Source organism: Pyrus communis, chromosome 12 (assembly GCF_041283825.1).
Source record: "Pyrus communis isolate YQ-2024b chromosome 12, ASM4128382v1, whole genome shotgun sequence".
Lineage (NCBI taxonomy): Eukaryota > Viridiplantae > Streptophyta > Magnoliopsida > Rosales > Rosaceae > Pyrus > Pyrus communis.
In genome coordinates this window covers 123,284-141,549 of record NC_142576.1, presented here as the reverse complement: position 1 = coordinate 141,549, position 18,266 = coordinate 123,284, and the positions used below count along the sequence as shown (strand labels likewise).

General features: G+C 37.8%; 3 protein-coding genes across 6 annotated transcripts; 2 read left to right on the top strand and 1 right to left on the bottom strand.

The window, feature by feature from the left end:
* Positions 1–925: 925 nt before the first annotated feature.
* Positions 926–8,014, top strand: LOC137745398 (chromatin assembly factor 1 subunit FAS1). Of its 4 annotated transcripts, none has more exons than XM_068485350.2 (12): positions 926–2,181; positions 2,619–2,718; positions 3,938–4,085; positions 4,177–4,300; positions 4,368–4,735; positions 4,817–5,137; positions 5,826–5,907; positions 5,983–6,120; positions 6,398–6,811; positions 7,041–7,178; positions 7,380–7,425; positions 7,518–8,014. In XM_068485350.2, the coding sequence occupies exons 1-12, from the start codon at positions 1,705–1,707 to the stop codon at positions 7,664–7,666; spliced, it is 2,505 nt and encodes an 834-aa protein (XP_068341451.2). In that variant the 5' UTR covers positions 926–1,704; the 3' UTR covers positions 7,667–8,014. The 4 variants fall into 4 exon arrangements, 3 of the variants coding, with proteins under 3 accessions (XP_068341451.2, XP_068341450.2, XP_088537689.1); XR_015954239.1 differs by having other exon boundaries at positions 1,335–2,181; positions 7,041–7,302; positions 7,515–8,014; XM_068485349.2 differs by having other exon boundaries at positions 1,335–2,181; positions 7,515–8,014.
* Positions 8,015–11,635: 3,621 nt separating this feature from the next.
* On the top strand, positions 11,636–16,028 carry LOC137744674 (stearoyl-[acyl-carrier-protein] 9-desaturase, chloroplastic). Its single transcript, XM_068484445.2, has 3 exons — positions 11,636–12,029; positions 13,711–14,215; positions 15,147–16,028. Exons 1-3 carry the CDS (start codon positions 11,914–11,916, stop codon positions 15,705–15,707), a joined length of 1,182 nt encoding a protein of 393 aa, XP_068340546.1. The 5' UTR covers positions 11,636–11,913; the 3' UTR covers positions 15,708–16,028.
* A 168-nt stretch (positions 16,029–16,196) lies between these two features.
* Positions 16,197–17,106, bottom strand: LOC137744675 (uncharacterized). The gene has a single exon (XM_068484446.2). The coding sequence runs from the start codon at positions 16,932–16,934 to the stop codon at positions 16,359–16,361; it is 576 nt and encodes a 191-aa protein (XP_068340547.2). The 5' UTR covers positions 16,935–17,106; the 3' UTR covers positions 16,197–16,358.
* Positions 17,107–18,266: the final 1,160 nt, after the last annotated feature.

Here is an 18,266-nt window from a genome sequence, read left to right as displayed (position 1 = left end):
AGTTATATTTTCAACTACTCTCTCAACACCAACATATGCAAAAGGGTCATAACTATTTGCATATAGGTATAGCAGTACACATGAACACAAGCTTACTAAGATCATTATTTTGAATCATTATAGAGGCCCCCAAGATCCCTTTACCTTAATCCAACTTAGCGGTGATCAATAGCGTTCTCTGGGTGCTCCAATGTTTATTTGGAATTTGCTCCGACAAAGAAACACGAAAAATTTAACATATGAAAATTCATATGTCAATTTACATAGGATTAACATATCAGTTGAAGTTTATTCCTATCTTCAAATTTGAATACTTGACATTCCACTTAAAATTTGACATCTTCGTTGGACCATTTAAATCTCGATTCCCAGAGAGAGAGTTCCAGATTAATTATGCACCTCTCCACCCTCTCTCTCTCTCTCTCTCTCTCTCTCTCTCTCTCTAAGACGTCACTGACTTCCACCCCCCCCCAAAAAAAATCCCCTTTTTTTGGTCCATCAATGGACTGACCTTTTCCATCGAATCCGAACGAAGTTTGAATTGAACGAAGCCTGAAAATCCCGAGATTCCCAGAGAGAAAGTTCCAGAGGAGAAGGAGAGAAGGAGGAGCCCAACTTTGGATAGGTCTAGATATGCGAAGGCGATTTTTGAGACGTTGAAATCCAACAACCCTTGTGGGTGAATGAACTTGTCGAAGGGGATTATTGGGCCCCAATTGGATTAGATCTTGGTGGAGCAGAAAGAGAATAGAGCAGAGAGAGACTCGAGGGAGTTAGTCCCCGCAAATCTCATGGTTCTCGACGGGTCTTATTAACGAGGGAGTTAATCCTTGCTTGTCCCCTTTAATCTCATTTTTAACTTATTCTCTCCACTTGACAAACACAAGATTATGTTAATATGTAGTCTAGTCCAGAGACCGTTTGTGAGGCCAAACAAATGAACCCTTTGTGGTTTGTGCCTCCGCTCTGCCAGTAGTGAAGGAGAAGAAGGGCGTTGGATGCTAGAATATTGAATGTTTGATAATCAGTTTTAGTTAAGTGTTTGGTGAGATAAAAAAAAATACAGGTTTTTTTGTTCAAGAAAAAAAAAAATTACAGGTTTTGATATTGTATTGTGCCGCGTAGAATAAAGGCTCGTGACCGTTCAAGGCCCAAATATTGTCCGTCCCGGCGCGGCAATTCCAGTTACCGCTCAAATGCAATGGCATTCAGGCGCGAAAATCAAAATCCACCCTAAGCGGGAATTTTAAGGCAAACCAATTTGGCGGGAGAAAGAAAAATTATGACAATTAGGAAAAAGAAATTTATCCCAAAAAGCAGAAAAAGAGGAAATTAAATCGCCCTGGAAATCATTTTACACTATTTAGAGAAAAGAAATTTGTTAGCTCTTGGATCAAAAACTTGTTAATCTATTTATCTAATTGCCGCTCTCTGCCTCCACTACCGTTGCCTTTTCTTTTCCAGAAAACAAAAAAATCTCAAAGAAGGTTTTTTGTTTGTGAATATTTATCCGAAAAGCCATTACTTCTCTCTCGTTAGGGTTTCGGAGTCTTATCTCGTTTTTCTTCCTAATCCCCAATCCAATTGACACAAACAGCGCCTTTACCCGTCCTGTCCAACTTCCGTGGGAGTTCGGGATTCGTATCTGTGGATTTCATCTGGGGTTTGACTGAATCGGACTTTTCTAGCTCTAAGCTCTTAAGAATGATGTGTGAAGTGGCGGTAATCGACGGCGGAGATGACCCGAGCAGCCAGAAATCTACCAACCAAGATCATGTGAGGAAGACCCAGAAGCGAAAAAGGGCTAGTTTGGACCCAGAATGTTTGGGAGTCGAGGCGAAAAGGGCGAAGATCGAATCTTTTCGCAAGCAGCTTGATGGGTTGTTTGGGTACTACAAGGAAGTGATGGATCAGAAATTAGATTTGGATCCGAAGCAGTATGGGAACAATGTGAATTCGGTCATTGGGGCTTTGATCGAAGAGAGTGGCCTGCCATTGTCCAAGCTTGTTGAGGAGGTCTTCGACAAGGTCAAGAACGGCAATGAGGTTCTTGGGAATGTGACTTTGGCCTATGTGAAGAGCATTGTGCTCTTTGTTGGGCAAAGAGTGATGTACGGCGTGCCAAATGTTGATGCTGATGTGTTGGAGGACGAGTCCGAGTCCTGTCTTTGGTGTTGGGAGGTAATGTTTGTATAGTTTTGACTTTTTGTCAAGATTCAATATTTGCCCATCTATTTTGTGTATTTTCCTGAATTTGTGGTGATATATTTATGAATTTGTGTTGTTCTTATTGGGTATGTTTTTGTTCATGTGAAATTGTATTTAGATTGCTGTTTAGGTCTGAATTTAATTGCTGTTCCGTTGTGAGCTTTAATGTGGTGCTTGGAGAGAAAAACTGCATACCCTGGCAGTTTAACTTTGTTTCTGAATATTTGGCAATTCTATGTTCACCCATAGTTTTTTTCTCTTTTGAGATGTTGCCTATAGCTACTGCTTGCTTGTTGCTTGCGTATTGTTGGGCCGCCTACTAATTGTTGCTGTTTGTGAACTTTCTATGCTGCAGTATTTATCTTATCTTTGATTTAATAAGTTATTATGTTTTCTTATGTATTATTTAGACAAGAGATGTAAAGTTGATGCCAGCATCTGTGCGAGGAGTATTGAATATTAGGCGTACTTGTCGAAGAAAAATCCATGAGAGGGTTACTGCTGTTTCTGGTATATATATGCTTCCTTACATAGATGGCTGGTTTTGGTTTGCTTATGCAGTCCTTACTAATAATGAGCAGGGATGCAATGTATTTTATCTTTGTTATGTTTAGTTTTGCAATACATGAATCACATGAAGGTTGTCACCACAAAACAGATTGCTTCATCTAATTCTTATTGTCAACATAATTATTGTCTCCAGCGGCATTCTCTGTCGCTGTGGTACCAATATATTCTTTAAAACCTTGTAATCTGATACTTATTTTGTTAGGCAGAAACAGAAGTCTGCAATGCGTAGAGCTATTTACTGCATAAGTTGGGTTTCACTTCCTTAAGTTAAAATAGACTTTTCAAGCATAGGGGAATTTGGATAATTGATCTAGTTGTATTCCCTGTCTTCTGTGTTTTTGTAATTTAAGTGCTTGCTGAGGCTATATATATACCGAGGAAAAAAAATCATGTTATGCTTTCTCATATGCACATAATGTATCTGGCTTGAAGACTACTTGTGATGTGACTAGCCATGCATAAACACTTCTTGATTTCTAACGTAAACTGAGAGATGAAGGGTTCTGGGGTCGAGGGGTAGTCTTTCATTTACTTAATACAGATTTTGGGGTCAGACAAGGATAGGATCAGAGAAAGTGTGCTTGTACCCGAACTGAAAAGAGGGAAACAAAGTGGAAACTAGAAAAGAGGATGATGCAGACAATAAAGACAGGAAGGGACTACTTACATTCATCTGCTTTAGGTTGATATTTCCAATTAACTATCATAACATTTTATAACGCTTCTTAAGGGGCATGGTCCCATATTATACGGATTATCTTTCCCAATTATAGATTTTATTTCTTTATTCTTTATAGGGTATTGACATACCACTGAGAAATAAAATGAATAAGAGTGTAGAGTAATTAAAACTGATGCAAGGTAGTACGCACCAACCTTTTCTGCCTGCTGATCATGTTTCTTCAACTTTGGGAACTCTCGTCTAGTGTCTTGTTAGTTATACACTATGTGCACTTGAATTCACTTCAGCTCACTGAAGAAGGTTTATCTAATTCATTTTCATGTGGCTATGAAATGAAATAAAAGTTGGTTTTTCTTTGTACATGACTCCAGGAAGACTTGAACCGTTGTGCACCTTTAATTCCTACACTGTCATCTTCATTAAGTTCTTTCGTGTTTTTATTGTAAGATGAGTCACTGACATATATATTTATGTTAGCAATGACAATGGCGCTACAAAATTCCGAGAGCGATCAAAATTACATACATGACCTGACGAAGGCATCAGAACAGCTTGATAAAGCGCTGTCTGAGGAAAAGATTCGATCGTTAATCGATCGCTTATCAGTGAAAAATGGTGCAGACATGTATGTATATTCTGCGAGTATCAGTAAGAGTGTTTCTATTTTACATTTTATATTCATTAAGGTCTTTATTTTGTTTACCTATTTGTCGTAGGGCAAAGAAGGAAGCAAAAAGAGAAGAAAAACTACTAATGAAACAAATGGAGAGAGATAAACGAGAGGCTGAGAAAGAGAAAAAAAAATTGGAACGTGAGCGTCAAAAGGAAGAGTTGCAAAGTGTAAGTTATTTTTTGATACCTTTTGTGTTTCCTAGTTGTAATGTCATGAAATTTAGAAGTATTTCAGGAGAAAGAGTTAAAGCGGCTGCAAGGGGAGTCAGAAAAAGATGAAAAGCGTCGTGAAAAAGAAGAGTCTGAAATGAGGAAACTGCAGAGGAAGCAGCAAGAAGATGCTGAAAGAGAACAACGCCATCGAGAAAAGGAAGAAGCTGAATTGAAAAAAAAACTTTCCATAAAAAAACAAGCTTCAATTATGGAACGGTTTGTCAAAAGAAGTAAAACCAGCTCAGCGTGCCAGAATGACCAGTTCCCAACTAAAACAATTGTCTCTGAATCATTGAGTAAAAACAGTGAAAATATGCCTGATGTAGTCACTCAGTCAATGGACAGCACTCTTTCATCTAATGTAGAGATTAATGCCGAGGATGTACGCAGGTTGGTATTATCAATATTCAAACCATATATCAATAAAGATGTATTCGTCTCAAAGTAAGATAGTTTCTTCACATATTGCAGGTCACACTTGTCTTCTTGGCGTCACATTGGTCATTATATTTGTTCAAACAGAAACCAACACTGGGGCCGACGTCAGAAGCCTAAGACTGAACTAGTTAAGGAACTCAAGCTTACAACCAGTAAAGAGCTAGTTCATGTGGACGATTTAAGCACTGAGAAACTAGCTGATAGATGGGGAGAACAAGTTTCTAATGATAAATCATGTCAGATTAATACAGATTGTTCTCTTGCTGCTGTTAAAATATGCAAGCGGGGAAAACAGCTTTTACAATTTGATAAAAGCTGTAGACCTGCATTTTATGGTATATGGCCTAAGAAAAGGTGAGTTAATCTCCTTCATGGATTTTGTTTTTGGAGTGTGAGACTTACGTGAGATATTTTAAGAACATATTGTATGGCTCAAGGTCTATAACAGTCAACCTGCACAGTGTCTCCACTTTTTGATCATTTAACTTTAATGACTGCTTGAAGTTTCAGAAAGCACATATCGTTTGTCAATCGTCAAGTAAGTTTTTGGGAACATGCCAATGTTGACATATAACCCACAGGCTGGCACATAGTCTGTTTATATTTGTGTCTTTCTGTAGCTGACCCTGATTAGTTGGTATCACATTTTTATTGAACACTTTTAATTGGAAATTCTTGGGCACAAAGGTAAAAGGGAAGCAAGAAATTACATCATTTGAGTACTTTACAAGTTTTATTTGTCTATTTGTATCTAAATTTATGTAGTGTATATTTTGTAAGGGAATTGTTTTTCGCACTCCAAAAACTCATTTTGCACTCCAAATTTTCTATAAATAGAAAGAACAATACACTTGTGAGGAGTGTAGAAAGAGATTTTTGGAGTGCTAATAACAGTTCCCTTTTGTAAATTTCATTTTTGTTGTCTTTTTATGCAGTAATGAAATTAAATCATGACATTTTGTCTTATGTGATGTCTAGAATGCTTAACTGCTGTGTGCTCAAATATGACACTGATCGTTTTTATTGTAATGTTGTCTTTCAGTCGTGTTGTTGGACCTTGCCACCCTTTTAGGAGGGACCCAGACTTGGATTATGATGTTGATAGCGATGAGGAGTGGGAAGAGGTAATATGACTCTTTTCATACAATGTAGTTGATATGTAGGAGATGATTGTCACTAATGACTCTGTCATTATCCAGGAGGAGCCTGGTGAAAACCTCTCAGATTGTGATAAAGACGATGAAGAAAGCTTGGAAGAGGGGTGTTCAAAACCTGATGATGAAGATGAAGGTGAAGATGGCTTTCTTGTACCTGACGGGTATCTCTCGGAAAATGAGGTGAGAAACTGTGATTGGTTGACGTTGTGAAGTTACTTTTCACCCTTATGATAATGCTTTGGATGATCATTGTGTATGTCCACCAAAATTTGGTGGTTGTGCTTGTGTCCGTATGAAAGCCATTGCCATAGAGTAATTCCATGGGCATAACATTTCCTTTCCGAATCTTTCTCGGTTCTGCCTGTTATTGATGAGTGAAATGTTGTCCATTCTCCTCATTTAAATTACCTTTATATGAAAGTATCTATTTGTGAAACTTGCTATTTTATGCATGCAGGGTGTACAAGTGGACAGGATGGAAACTGATACAACATTTGAGGAAACCAGAAGCTCACCCAGAATTAAGCAAGATTTAGAGAGTGAAAAATTCTCTATATTGCTTCGACAGCAAAAATATTTAGGAAATTTGACAGAACGTGCTCTTCAGAAAAATCAGCCTTTAATTATATCAAATTTGGCGCATGACAAGGTCTCTTTGTTAAAGGCTGAAGATCTTAATGGTACTCTTAAGCTGGAACAGATGTGCTTGCAAGCTCTGAGTATGCATGTATTTCCTGGTCACTCACATGTGGAGATATCAGTTGATGGCATACAAGAAGACAACCAAGAAGTTTGTCTTTTAAGTGGCAGTCGCTGTATTAAATCAACCTCTGCTGTGACAGCTATACCAGAATCAGATTTGCCTACAATCGTAAGTAGTGAATTTGTTTCTACGGTTTAATTCAGAAACCTTATATGAGATTGTTTCCAGTTTACATGTGCTGTTTCATTGGTACTGCATCCTAAACTTAGTATTAGTTTAAAGTGAAAAACTAAAAGGAGTGGTTGGGGATAGCTTCATAAATAATTTTGCTTTGTTTAAACCTGTTTCTTAATGGTGCCAACGGTTGGCTAATAAGAATAATCTTTGCAATTTTCAGGTTTCTGTCATTCAATCATGCTCACAGAGCATCAATAAGGTGTTACAAACTTTGCAACACAAGTTCCCAGCTGCATCAAAGTCTCAGTTAAGGAATAAAGTGCGTGAGATATCGGATTTTGTGGATAACCGCTGGCAGGTTAATGACTCATGACTCGGTTGAGTGCCATTCCGGCTCCTTTCAAGATCCACTTGCGCACACACATGCACAGACACATGCGAAGTCTTGAATATTTGAGATCTTGCAGTTTTGTCTTTTGGGAGTGAGATATGCCTCTTTGGCTCAGTCTAATATATGTAAGAAGTTATGGTTTGCTAATATACGGTCATCTTAATGCAGGTGAAGAAAGAAATTTTGGAGAAAGTTGGCTTGTCAATATCTCCTGGTATGGGTAACCGTGTTCAGATAAATGGTGTTTACCATCATGAACCTGGTTAACGTATTCATTTGAGACTAATATTCATCTGTGATTAGCAGAAAAGAGTGCTGGGCGGAGCAAGAGTATAGCTATGTTTTTCTCGAAAAGGTGCTTGCCGCCTGCTGGTAAAAGCTTTAATCCTAATGAAAATTCACCTCAGCTAGCTGGGAAGGCAAGTTCTGCAGAAGGGCATCAGAGTTGCACGTAGGAACATCTGTAGCCTCTTGTTTTAGTTACCCATAATGTTATGTAATATACGGGACGGGTTACATGGCTGTGTTTTGGTGAGTGGCATGTTATGTATGCTAATACTATTTACTAGCAGCATGTATCTCTGAAATCCCATGTAGTATAGATGGGGTTTGATGTAAAATCTGTGTCTGAGAATTCAGATAGCAAAACAGAATTCACTGGCGTTCCATTACCGGTGGTAGAAATTTTTTCTGGGTTTGTATTTACAGCTGGATAATACTAGTAATCCTCCTACTAGTAATCTTGTTTTGGGACTATTGAGGAAAGTTTTAAGGAGAAAGAGAAATAAGCGGGTTGAAATGAAGAGATGTATGTATCTACTAGTGATTGACTTTTCAACATAATAAGTAAATTTTGGGGTGGTTAGTGAGTAATTAATTAAAGGAAAATTAACGAAAAGTTAATATTTTTTTTTTAATTTTAATGAAAAAGAGCAAATAAAGGTTTAGTGAATAGTATTAAGAAAAGATAAAAATGTGGTTTTTCGTCAGTACCGAAAGTATTTTGTTAAAACTCTTGTTAATTAATGAGTATCATTCTTGTATATTAAGAGAGTGGCAATCATATATGTATGGATTCGTAATGGGTAGTGGCTGGGTGGGTTATTGGTGGAAAAGCATTGACAATGAATGAATTTGAGGATGCTTTTGTCCCAGAAGATTTAAAGCAGCAAAAGCATAAGTCAAACCAATTTTCCTTGCTTGCTTTGTAGACTGACCGACTTGTCGTCGACAACAAAATTGAATTGGAAGGAAAAGACAGGTGGGAGGTTGTGGCTTTTTTCTTCTTCTCTACCCACCACTACCAGTCTACCAGTACCAGACAACTGATCCGACCCATTGCTGCCGATTGGTTTTACTACTACTTGTTTATCTTTGGGAATTGTCCACCTTTTCAAGGCCTTAAATGGAAATGCCTCTTCATGAATTTCAGCTGCAATTTTCTGTTTATATTGTATGATTTTGTTTTCTGTCAATGATTAGACTGGATTAGATTCAATCTTCTATATTCTATCATTCTGTTTTGCTCCAAATCCAAATCCAACTCTCCAACTCCAACGCTGGCTGCTGCTACTTTCTCTGTAGTTTCGCCCCTTAATACCATTTCATTTTTTATTTTGTTTACCAAAAGAAAAGCCCATCAATTTGTAACACTTGTACGATGACTTTGTATGTTGTATATGTTTACATGTGGTTCACCTTGCAACAATACGGAGATGATACAAAGCCGGTCTGTGCATAATCAACGCCATTAACCATGGGATATTGCTATCGTGCTGTTGTTGTGGGAACGTGGCTGAACCTTGAGCTTTGAATCACTTTTGTAATAGAATAAACTGCTGGAAACAAAGAAGGAATGAAGGGAGAGAGAATTACCAAGGCAGAGAATCCTAGTCCGTAGAGGTAACTTACATTTTTTTGATTATCTCTGTATAGAATGGGTCTCACCTCATCATGAAACAAAAGTTTAATGATTTCTCTCGTCTCATATTTTGTTGACATGAAAAATGACGCCATGACCTAGTGGTTGTGTTATGTTCATTGTTTTTCTTTACTTTTGACATAGTTTTAGTGCATTAAACTATTAATTATTTAAAGAGGACAATTAATGAGAACTAGAACTCCACAAGATCACACAAATATGAGTATTTTTCGCTGTTACGAATTGCATGTTATGTTCATTGTTCACCACATACCTATTTATCCCTAATTCTAGCTCAATTTACAAGCACACGTGGCTCCTAAACTCTTCCGGTCAATTTTATTTTATTTTAGCAAACGATATTATCTTAACTATGAGCTAAGGGATTGGATTAAGCCTTACAATGGGCTAGTAATAATGTGATTCAAATTTACTTTTAACGAGAATCGGACCGAATATCTCTCACTTGCAAGTTTCTTTGTGAAAAATTTACCCTAATTATTGTTAGCAACCTAATTAATGGCCAACCACACAAATGTATATGTATATGGAAAATACTCTTCGCACACCTTTTTGATATAATATAAGCGTGCACTCCCCCTGTTTGGATAAGAAATTAAAGCTATGTGGTCAATTTAGAAATGGTTTTTATCATAAATAGTCCTTGAAATTGATCCATCTTATTAAGATGGTATTTGAAATTGAAAACAATCAAGGTAGCCCCTAAAAATGAGTGTTGCAAACCAATGTGGTCATTCCGTCACAATTCGGTCAAAAATTCTGTAATGTGCTATCCACTCAAATCCAATTCTCCACAAACGAGACCACTAGGTGATGAGCATATATATGCGTGTGTATGTTTTTTTTCTTTTCTTAGAGAAAATTGAAGTTATTTCATTCGATAATTGAAAATTTAAAAAACTTTAACTTTTGAAGTTTTTGAGTCGAGAGGTTTTGGATGTGGCGGTTTGGCCACCATATCGTGTTACTAGTTTACTTATATTACAATACATATATTTATATTATATCATGATTCGTGTTATAATAACTATCGATGCAAAATAAATATGGTTTAGGGTAGGTAAATTGTGATTACTCAAGTTGACATGGTTTAGGCTAGGTAAATTGTGATTACTCTCAAGGAGAATAATAAACTCTTTTTGTGGATTTGAAGTTGGGATAATTTCTCGTATGAAACACTAGAAACAAGATTACCGTGGTTTCTCATATGAAACACTAGAAACAAGATTACCGTGGTGACATCTATCACCGAGCATGTGGGTTCCAAGTTGGGACAAATGGGGGCAGTGGAAGAACCAACATGAAGTTATAGTTGTTCTTGATCCCAATAATTTTGAAAATTCTATATATATTTGTTTATGTATTGTATTTGACCTCTACAAACAACTAAGCAAACTAAACTACAACTTCATCCTCTTACTTCTTCTATTTTCTTCCATAATATTTGCCTTTCATTTCTTCTCGTGTTCGACTCTATTGTGCGATAATGTGCCCGATGAAATACTTTAGTTGAAAATTCTTGTTAGTCTTCAACATTACTCCACAATATCCTGCATCCACCCTAGACAAGTCTCTACAAATAATAGTAGTTGTCGACATAAGTTGGCATAAACTTTGGACATATGTTGATATGAATTGACATGTGCCCACAAGATGCTCGACAAAATGACTCAAGGAAGCTCTTTTTTTTATTTTATTTTTATTAATATTATGACCTCATTATTAGAAAATCCTGACTATAACATTGAATGTGGGGCTTTGCATTGATTAATTACTGGAGGGACCAATGATATATCACCACATGGGGGCTCTTCATTGGGGGTTGTCTTGCTTATCGATGATTACGATGAATGTTCTTTACACTAGGCCTCTTTACAAGGCGATTCTCCAATTCGTACACGAGGCCCTTGTTCCTACAATAAACTTTTAGACCGATCAGAAGAATGATAGATTTCCTTGTTAATCTGAAAGAAATGGTACTTTGCCCATACGAGATCCTTTCCTCTCGATCATTAGCATGAAAACCCCTATTAATATGGTTCGCCTGAGTTGCCTTGCTAAGATGAGGACTTCTTTTACCAATCGGTACGCTAGGGTGCTCCTTGCCGATTTGTAGTTTAACTCCTTCTACATGTAGTGTAATGGGGATGGAGACACGGTGCATCGAGATGTTCATATACGAGGATTCGTGTTAAATGAATAGGTGTGAGTGTTGGGCACTCATTGATCAATATTATGTATGACGTACATTCATATTATACCACGTGAATAAAATATATTATGTAATTGTATGAAATTGTACATTAAAATTTGTAAGATATTTGTAGGAGGAATTAGACTTTTATTTAGCCCACCTCGTTCATTTCTTCATAGTATAGATAATATTGTTTGTTAAAAAAAAAATCACACAATTTTGCAAATTCCCGAAAAAAAAAAAAAAAGTGGAAGGAACGAAAGAAAGCAAAGCCAAAGCCAACCGACTGCCCGAAAAATAAAGTGGCAATGACGTGATTTGGTGGGAATGAGTGGCCCTTATCGAAACTAGGTAACTTTAAATAAAGAAACTTGCCGTCTCCCTCGCCAAACATTTCCTCGTTTGGTTGCGGGTGTCCTTCTCTCGTCGCGTTGCCTTCCCCTTCTCTCCCACTGAGAGCCTCACGTCACATAACCTGAAACCAACTCTCGCAGTTAGCACTTCTCTGAGATTCACGAAAGCGGAACGCTCGAGAGAGGGAAAGAAAGCTTAGAGAGAAAGAACCAATGGCTGTGAGTCTGAATTCGATGCTGACCTTCCCGTCTCACAGCCTCACTGCCAAGTCCCACAATCTCAGATCTCCCAAAATCGTCATGGCCTCCACTCTTCACTCCTCCACCAAGTGAGTTTCCTTCTATTCAATTCATTTCTGCATTTTCATCGCATGTGTGCGCGGCTGATCATCTTGGGGTCTCGGATGCCCACTTGGCGAAAATGCAAATGGGTATCGCCAAGAACGAATTTTTAACCATTCTGCTGATCTGGGTTTTTACTTTGCGAAAGGTTTATGTTAATTCAGCTGAATAGAGGCCGTTTTTGGATTTCTGGGCTTCTATTTTGCGTTAATCTCATTCATTTTGTATGCATTTTGAGAAATATTTTGTTATTATTGAGGTTTGTGGACGTAATTGAAATTTATTTTATTCCTATTTTATTTTTTGTTTAATTTTTGGGAACTGGTTGTTAGCCAATTCCTTTTTTCTTTCACCTGCATGCATGGTTCGCAGTTCAATTTTTGCTGCAGGACATATAAAAGAACTTCTAATGATGATTGGATGTTTTTTGAACCTTATTTTCTGAAAAAATTAATAAAATCCTCTTTGTGCTCTTATTGCTATTGAATATATTCTATTGATCTTGCTGGGATATTTTAAAAGTTTTTCTGTTATTTATGAAAATCACTAGTAGGTTTTCTGTTTGTTGTTTTCAATCTGAAGGCATGCGTGTGTTATTTAACTATTTCTTACATTAGTTGAGCTGTAGATCTGATTTCTTGAGTTTCTCTTTCTTTTTGAACTGTGTCCTGTAAGTTGACTAGTTTCATTTATTTAATCGATTTATTCAGTATATGTTATTTCATATACAAGTATAATGCATCAGTTCCCCCCGTTTCTTTTTTTTTTTTTTTTGTGCAATTTGTTGTTTTGTATTTCTCCGAGTACTTGCTATCAAAGAGTTATGGAGAAAGAATATGGGAGAAAGGGTAAATGAAGAAAGTTGGTGGGAGGGAGAAGAAGAAACAAAGAATAATTAATGAAAATAAAAACAGCTTTAAAATAGTTTTTGGTTTTTAGTTTTCATTTTGTGTACTTTTCCTCATACATTTTCTCTACTTCGTTCAGACAACTCTTCTTCATCCTTCTTTCCCCCATAAACTTTCCCCATATCTCTAGCACAAAAAAGTGAACTAAAACTAAAAACTAAATGGCCCTTTTTGTGTGCTTAATGTTTGAGTCTACGCATTTGCTTGTTTGTTAATTATATATCATTTTATGGGTTCGTGCAATGTAGGTTGTCGGGTCATTGTTTTCATTGTGCTAGACAATTATTCCTTATATTTTCAAGCGTGTACGTGTCATACTTGTTGATATGGTTAGTGGTATTCTTATTGAGATTTGCAGTGGTTTCCATGAAATCCACTATGTCCATGTTCTCAAGTTTTCAGTTTTAGCTGTTACACCGTGAGCAACAACTACGGTTTCTTCTGTTCAGTTTCACTTCTGAATTTGATAACTGCCTGTATATTTGATTTCTCTGTTCTGTATTGTGGTTGGTCATGTTTGTTCGCGTCTTCTTAGACGAGCTTACATCTCTGTTCACTCTCACTCTCTCCCTCCCTCTCCTCTCCACCCACCTCAATCGGCAATCTTAGTCTCTTGCTCGGTTCTTCTTTTTGTTAACTTTGTATTACTCTATGTACGCTCTCTCTCCCACCTCTATATAGTTATATAGAGAACTATGAGGTTGTTAGATTCAGTAATTGAAGCATACCAATTTTAGATCTTTTCTTCTGTTTTTTACAGAGAGACTGAGAATCTGAAGAAGTCTTTTGGCCCTCCACGTGAGGTACATGTTCAGGTGACTCATTCAATGCCTCCTCAACAGATTGAGATCTTCAAGTCATTAGAGGATTGGGCTGAGAATAACATCTTGGTGCACCTAAAGCCTGTTGAGAAATGTTGGCAACCACAAGATTTTCTTCCACTTCCTGAGTCAGATGGATTCGAGGAGCAAGTTAAGGAGTTGAGGGAAAGAGCAAGGGAAATTCCTGATGATTACTTTGTTGTGTTGGTTGGTGATATGATCACAGAAGAAGCCCTTCCAACGTACCAGACAATGCTTAATACCCTAGATGGAGTTCGGGATGAGACTGGTGCAAGCCTTACTTCCTGGGCTATTTGGACCAGGGCGTGGACTGCTGAAGAGAATAGGCATGGTGATCTTCTTAACAAGTATCTTTATCTCTCTGGACGAGTAGATATGAGACAAATCGAGAAAACAATTCAGTACCTTATTGGATCTGGAATGGTGAGTTCTTTGTTTCCTCTCATTTTGTCTGTTTTTGTTATTTTTTGGACCGTGATATTTTTTTGAGACATTTCTGAGTCCACGCTTAGGAATTTCAACATTGTAGCTAAGATTTTGAAGTTATATTAATCTTGAAGGATACAAACTTGTGAACTAAGGGGCAATGCAATTGTTATCTTCTTTTTTTCTTTTACATTATTTGCTGACTGGAGTTTGGGATGCTTAAAACTTTTCAGCTGGTCATAAATATATTACAGTAGGGAAGATGAGAACAAGTCATGAAATGTTAATAGTACACGATGTCCTAAATTTCCGGCGTATATGGAAGACTTTCTTTATGTTCATTTATAATACTATGCTTATGGCACCTCAGAGAACCTCTGCATTGTAACCGTTGTGGAATTCTAGTCTAGTTGATGCTCGAGTTTTTAAGGGCATGTCTAATTATCAATTCCTTGATGTAAAAAAAAAGGGATGTTTAAATTTCTGGTGATGATTATGAACAAAATGGTTGTCTATTATCTCATGTCGGCTTGGAAAATGAAGCATTTATGTGTGACTTATTGAGTTAACAAACTATTTCGAGGAATAGCCATTAAGAGATTACCTTGATTAGAATGTTGTACCTGCATGATTGTCACTTATTTTCATGGATGTAATCTCATGAGTTATCACTACGATGATTTAGAATAGACACACAAGCACACACACGCTGACAGAAGATTCTTAAGAAAGAACATCTACCCCATTCTCCCCCTCTCCAATTTTGGTTGCTTGATTTAAACTCTGCACAGCTTACGCTTGTTAAACGTAGCTGAAATTTTCTGTTTATACTGTTATTACCATGACTATTGTTACTTTTATTATTATTATTATAAATATTAATATTACATTTATACTATTTTGGTTTTCAATTTTGCGTATTCTGTAGGATCCTAAAACAGAGAACAATCCCTACCTTGGGTTCATTTACACTTCATTCCAAGAGAGGGCAACATTCATCTCCCATGGGAACACAGCCAGGCAAGCCAAAGAGCATGGGGACCTGAAATTGGCTCAGATATGCGGCACCATTGCCTCGGATGAAAAGCGCCATGAAACTGCGTATACAAAGATTGTGGAAAAGCTGTTTGAGATTGATCCAGATGGCACTGTGTTGGCCTTAGCTGACATGATGAAGAAAAAGATATCAATGCCTGCCCACTTGATGTACGATGGTCAGGATGATAATCTGTTTGATCATTTCTCAGCTGTTGCCCAGAGGCTTGAGGTGTATACTGCCAGGGATTATGCTGATATATTGGAGTTTTTGGTTGGAAGATGGAATGTGGAGAAGTTGACTGGTCTTTCTGGTGAGGGACGCAAGGCGCAAGATTTTGTGTGTAAATTGCCACAGAGAATCAGGAGGTTGGAGGAAAGAGCACAGGGAAGGACCAAGGCTTCATCCCTTGTTCCATTCAGCTGGATTTTTGGTAGGGAAGTAAAGGTTTAAGCAGGTCCCCCGCCCCAACTATCCCCATATCCTACCGTGTCTGGTAGAGAGAGTAATTTCGGTAGGGCTTTTTGTTGATGCACTGTTTATTTTGTCTTATTTGTCATCCTACCTAGAAACTAGAACAAAAAAAAAGAAAAAGAAAAAAAAAAAAGGGAGAGTAAGGATTGTGTTGGTTTCGTTTTCCCTTTAGAATGAATGAATGAATGAATGAATGAATGTGTTTATGAATGAATGAGGAAGGATTGTGCTGCTTCTGCTTTCCCTTTCCCTTGAGAGTGAATGATGATTATTTCTGGTTCGCTTCAGTTTATGAAGTAATTGAATGATTTGCCTTCTCTTGTGATGATATCGTCCATCCGTCGGTTGGAGGGTGAATGATTTTATTCTGTAAATAATTCAAAATACTAGCAGTCCCAACCCAGCCACTGCCAGCCACAACAATTCCAAAACTGGTAATTACAAATTTTCGAGCGAGCGAGCGAGCTATTGAATTTGAATCAACGAATTAATTACTACATAATAATAAGCAGCGGTAGCAGCACATATACATATATTATGATAAGGGGGATATTTTATAGAATATAATTATAATATGAAATCAAAGGAGCCTCTGCCGAAGTGCAGTTGTTGTATGTTTGATGTTCCGTGTCAGACTTGGAAGGGCCATGGCCAGTCCTTCAAATCCTCGTCAGCTGCTTGTTGCACCTTGGAACTCCTCGTACCAGCACCAGCACCACTTCCCTCAACAGAGGCATAGTACCTCAGGAAGAAGGCGAGTGTGAGCACCACCCACTCCAAGCAGAATATCACCACGCTCAGCCCTCCTGCCAATTTCAGAATCACACTCCCATCCTCTTCCCTTACGTACGACTTGAGCTCCCCGAGAAAGTCCCCCGTCCTCGTGAACACCAGCACCGCTACCGACCCTTGGAATATCGCCGTCAGTACCGTCGACACCATGTGCGCTCCGTACCACTTGGAGCTCGACCTGCTCCCCGCTGCCGCGCATCCCGAGATGGCCCCGGCAATTGTCAGCACGTGGAGCAGGATCAAGAAGAAGCCGCACACCGACGGCAGCAGCCGCAGAGACAGCGTCAGGAAGATGCAGCTGGAGGCTGCTCCCAGCAAAATGTAGTTGCTCAGCAGGAACACCTTGTGGGTGTGGTATGCCGACTCTGACCTTGCTCCTCCCAACTTCGCCACATTCATCGACATGCCACCCATTTCCGAACAATTATCGAATGTATGTGTGTGCCTAATTTGTAGACTGTACCCACTAAATACAATACTAGATGGATCTGGGATTTCTCAAAGCTGATATTCCCCTTTTCCTAATCGAGAGAGAGAGAGAGAGAGAGAGAGAGAGAGAGAGAGAGGTTTATGATTCAGGATTTCAGATTGTGGGGCAAAATCCCTATGTATTTATATATAAAAATGGGGTTAGCGGAGTGGAGGGCTAACGGTCACCTTTTCTTTTGGCTGTCAAGTGTGATGTGAGAGGCTCCCAAATCAAATATGCGACTTCTTGTTCGTGAGGATCAGAAATATGACCGTTGGCGTTGGGACCAAAGTTAAATATTACCAAGCTTTTGTAACGGCTACTTGATTAATTTTTGCTCTTTATTTGTTTTTGTCTGATTCAATTATTCTGTTACATCTTCACATTATTTATATGCTCTTGCAATATTGAATTGACTAGGATTCAAGGGGTAAGATGAAACTATTATTATAATTCAGTCGCACTATCGAGAAAACTTTTCTTGCAAACAGTATTACTCCTTGCTTTTGGACAAGTAATCCTATTATTTCTAGTTCTCATCCAACCCTAGTAATTTTGATCAATATATATATATATATATGAAAGCAAAACTTATTTATGTATTTGAATTACCTACGTTCAAAGTTGTAGCTCTTCCTCCAACCAAAAAATGACAACCTCTATATAAATCAAAAGCACCTCATCAACGCACATTAATTACCAATAAAATTGTAAACGGACATGATTGTATAAAATGAGTAATGTTTTTCTTCACTTGTAAACAAAAGTTTATCTGTTCAATAAAATTGACTAAAACATAAGGATTTGTAATCACACATTTAAAAACATGGTTTAGGAATGATAAACCAAATGCAAATAGGTCTTTTAACTACTCAATGACAACTGCGTCATCCTACTTTAAAGCTAATACAGAAAATAACAACAAGAGAAATAAGGGAATAAGTAACCGGATTAAGTGGTCTTGCCCAAAACCCCTTTTGTTAAAATACATTTTGATGGTTCTGTTGTCAACGAGGTTGCGGCGAGAGGCTTTATTATAAGGAATGCTCAAGGTAATCCTATAATCGCTGGTGTGTTGAACCTAGGAGAAAACACTATTTTTGTGGCGGATGCCTTGGCTCTTCGTGAGGCTATGAGATTGAATAAAAGGAAAAGGTTGAACCACATTATTGTGAAAGGAGATTCCAAGCTTATTATTGATGTTATCCAAGGGTTTTGTGACACTCTTTGAGGTATTAAGTTCATCTTGGAAGATGTTTGATGGTGTGTTGCCTTGC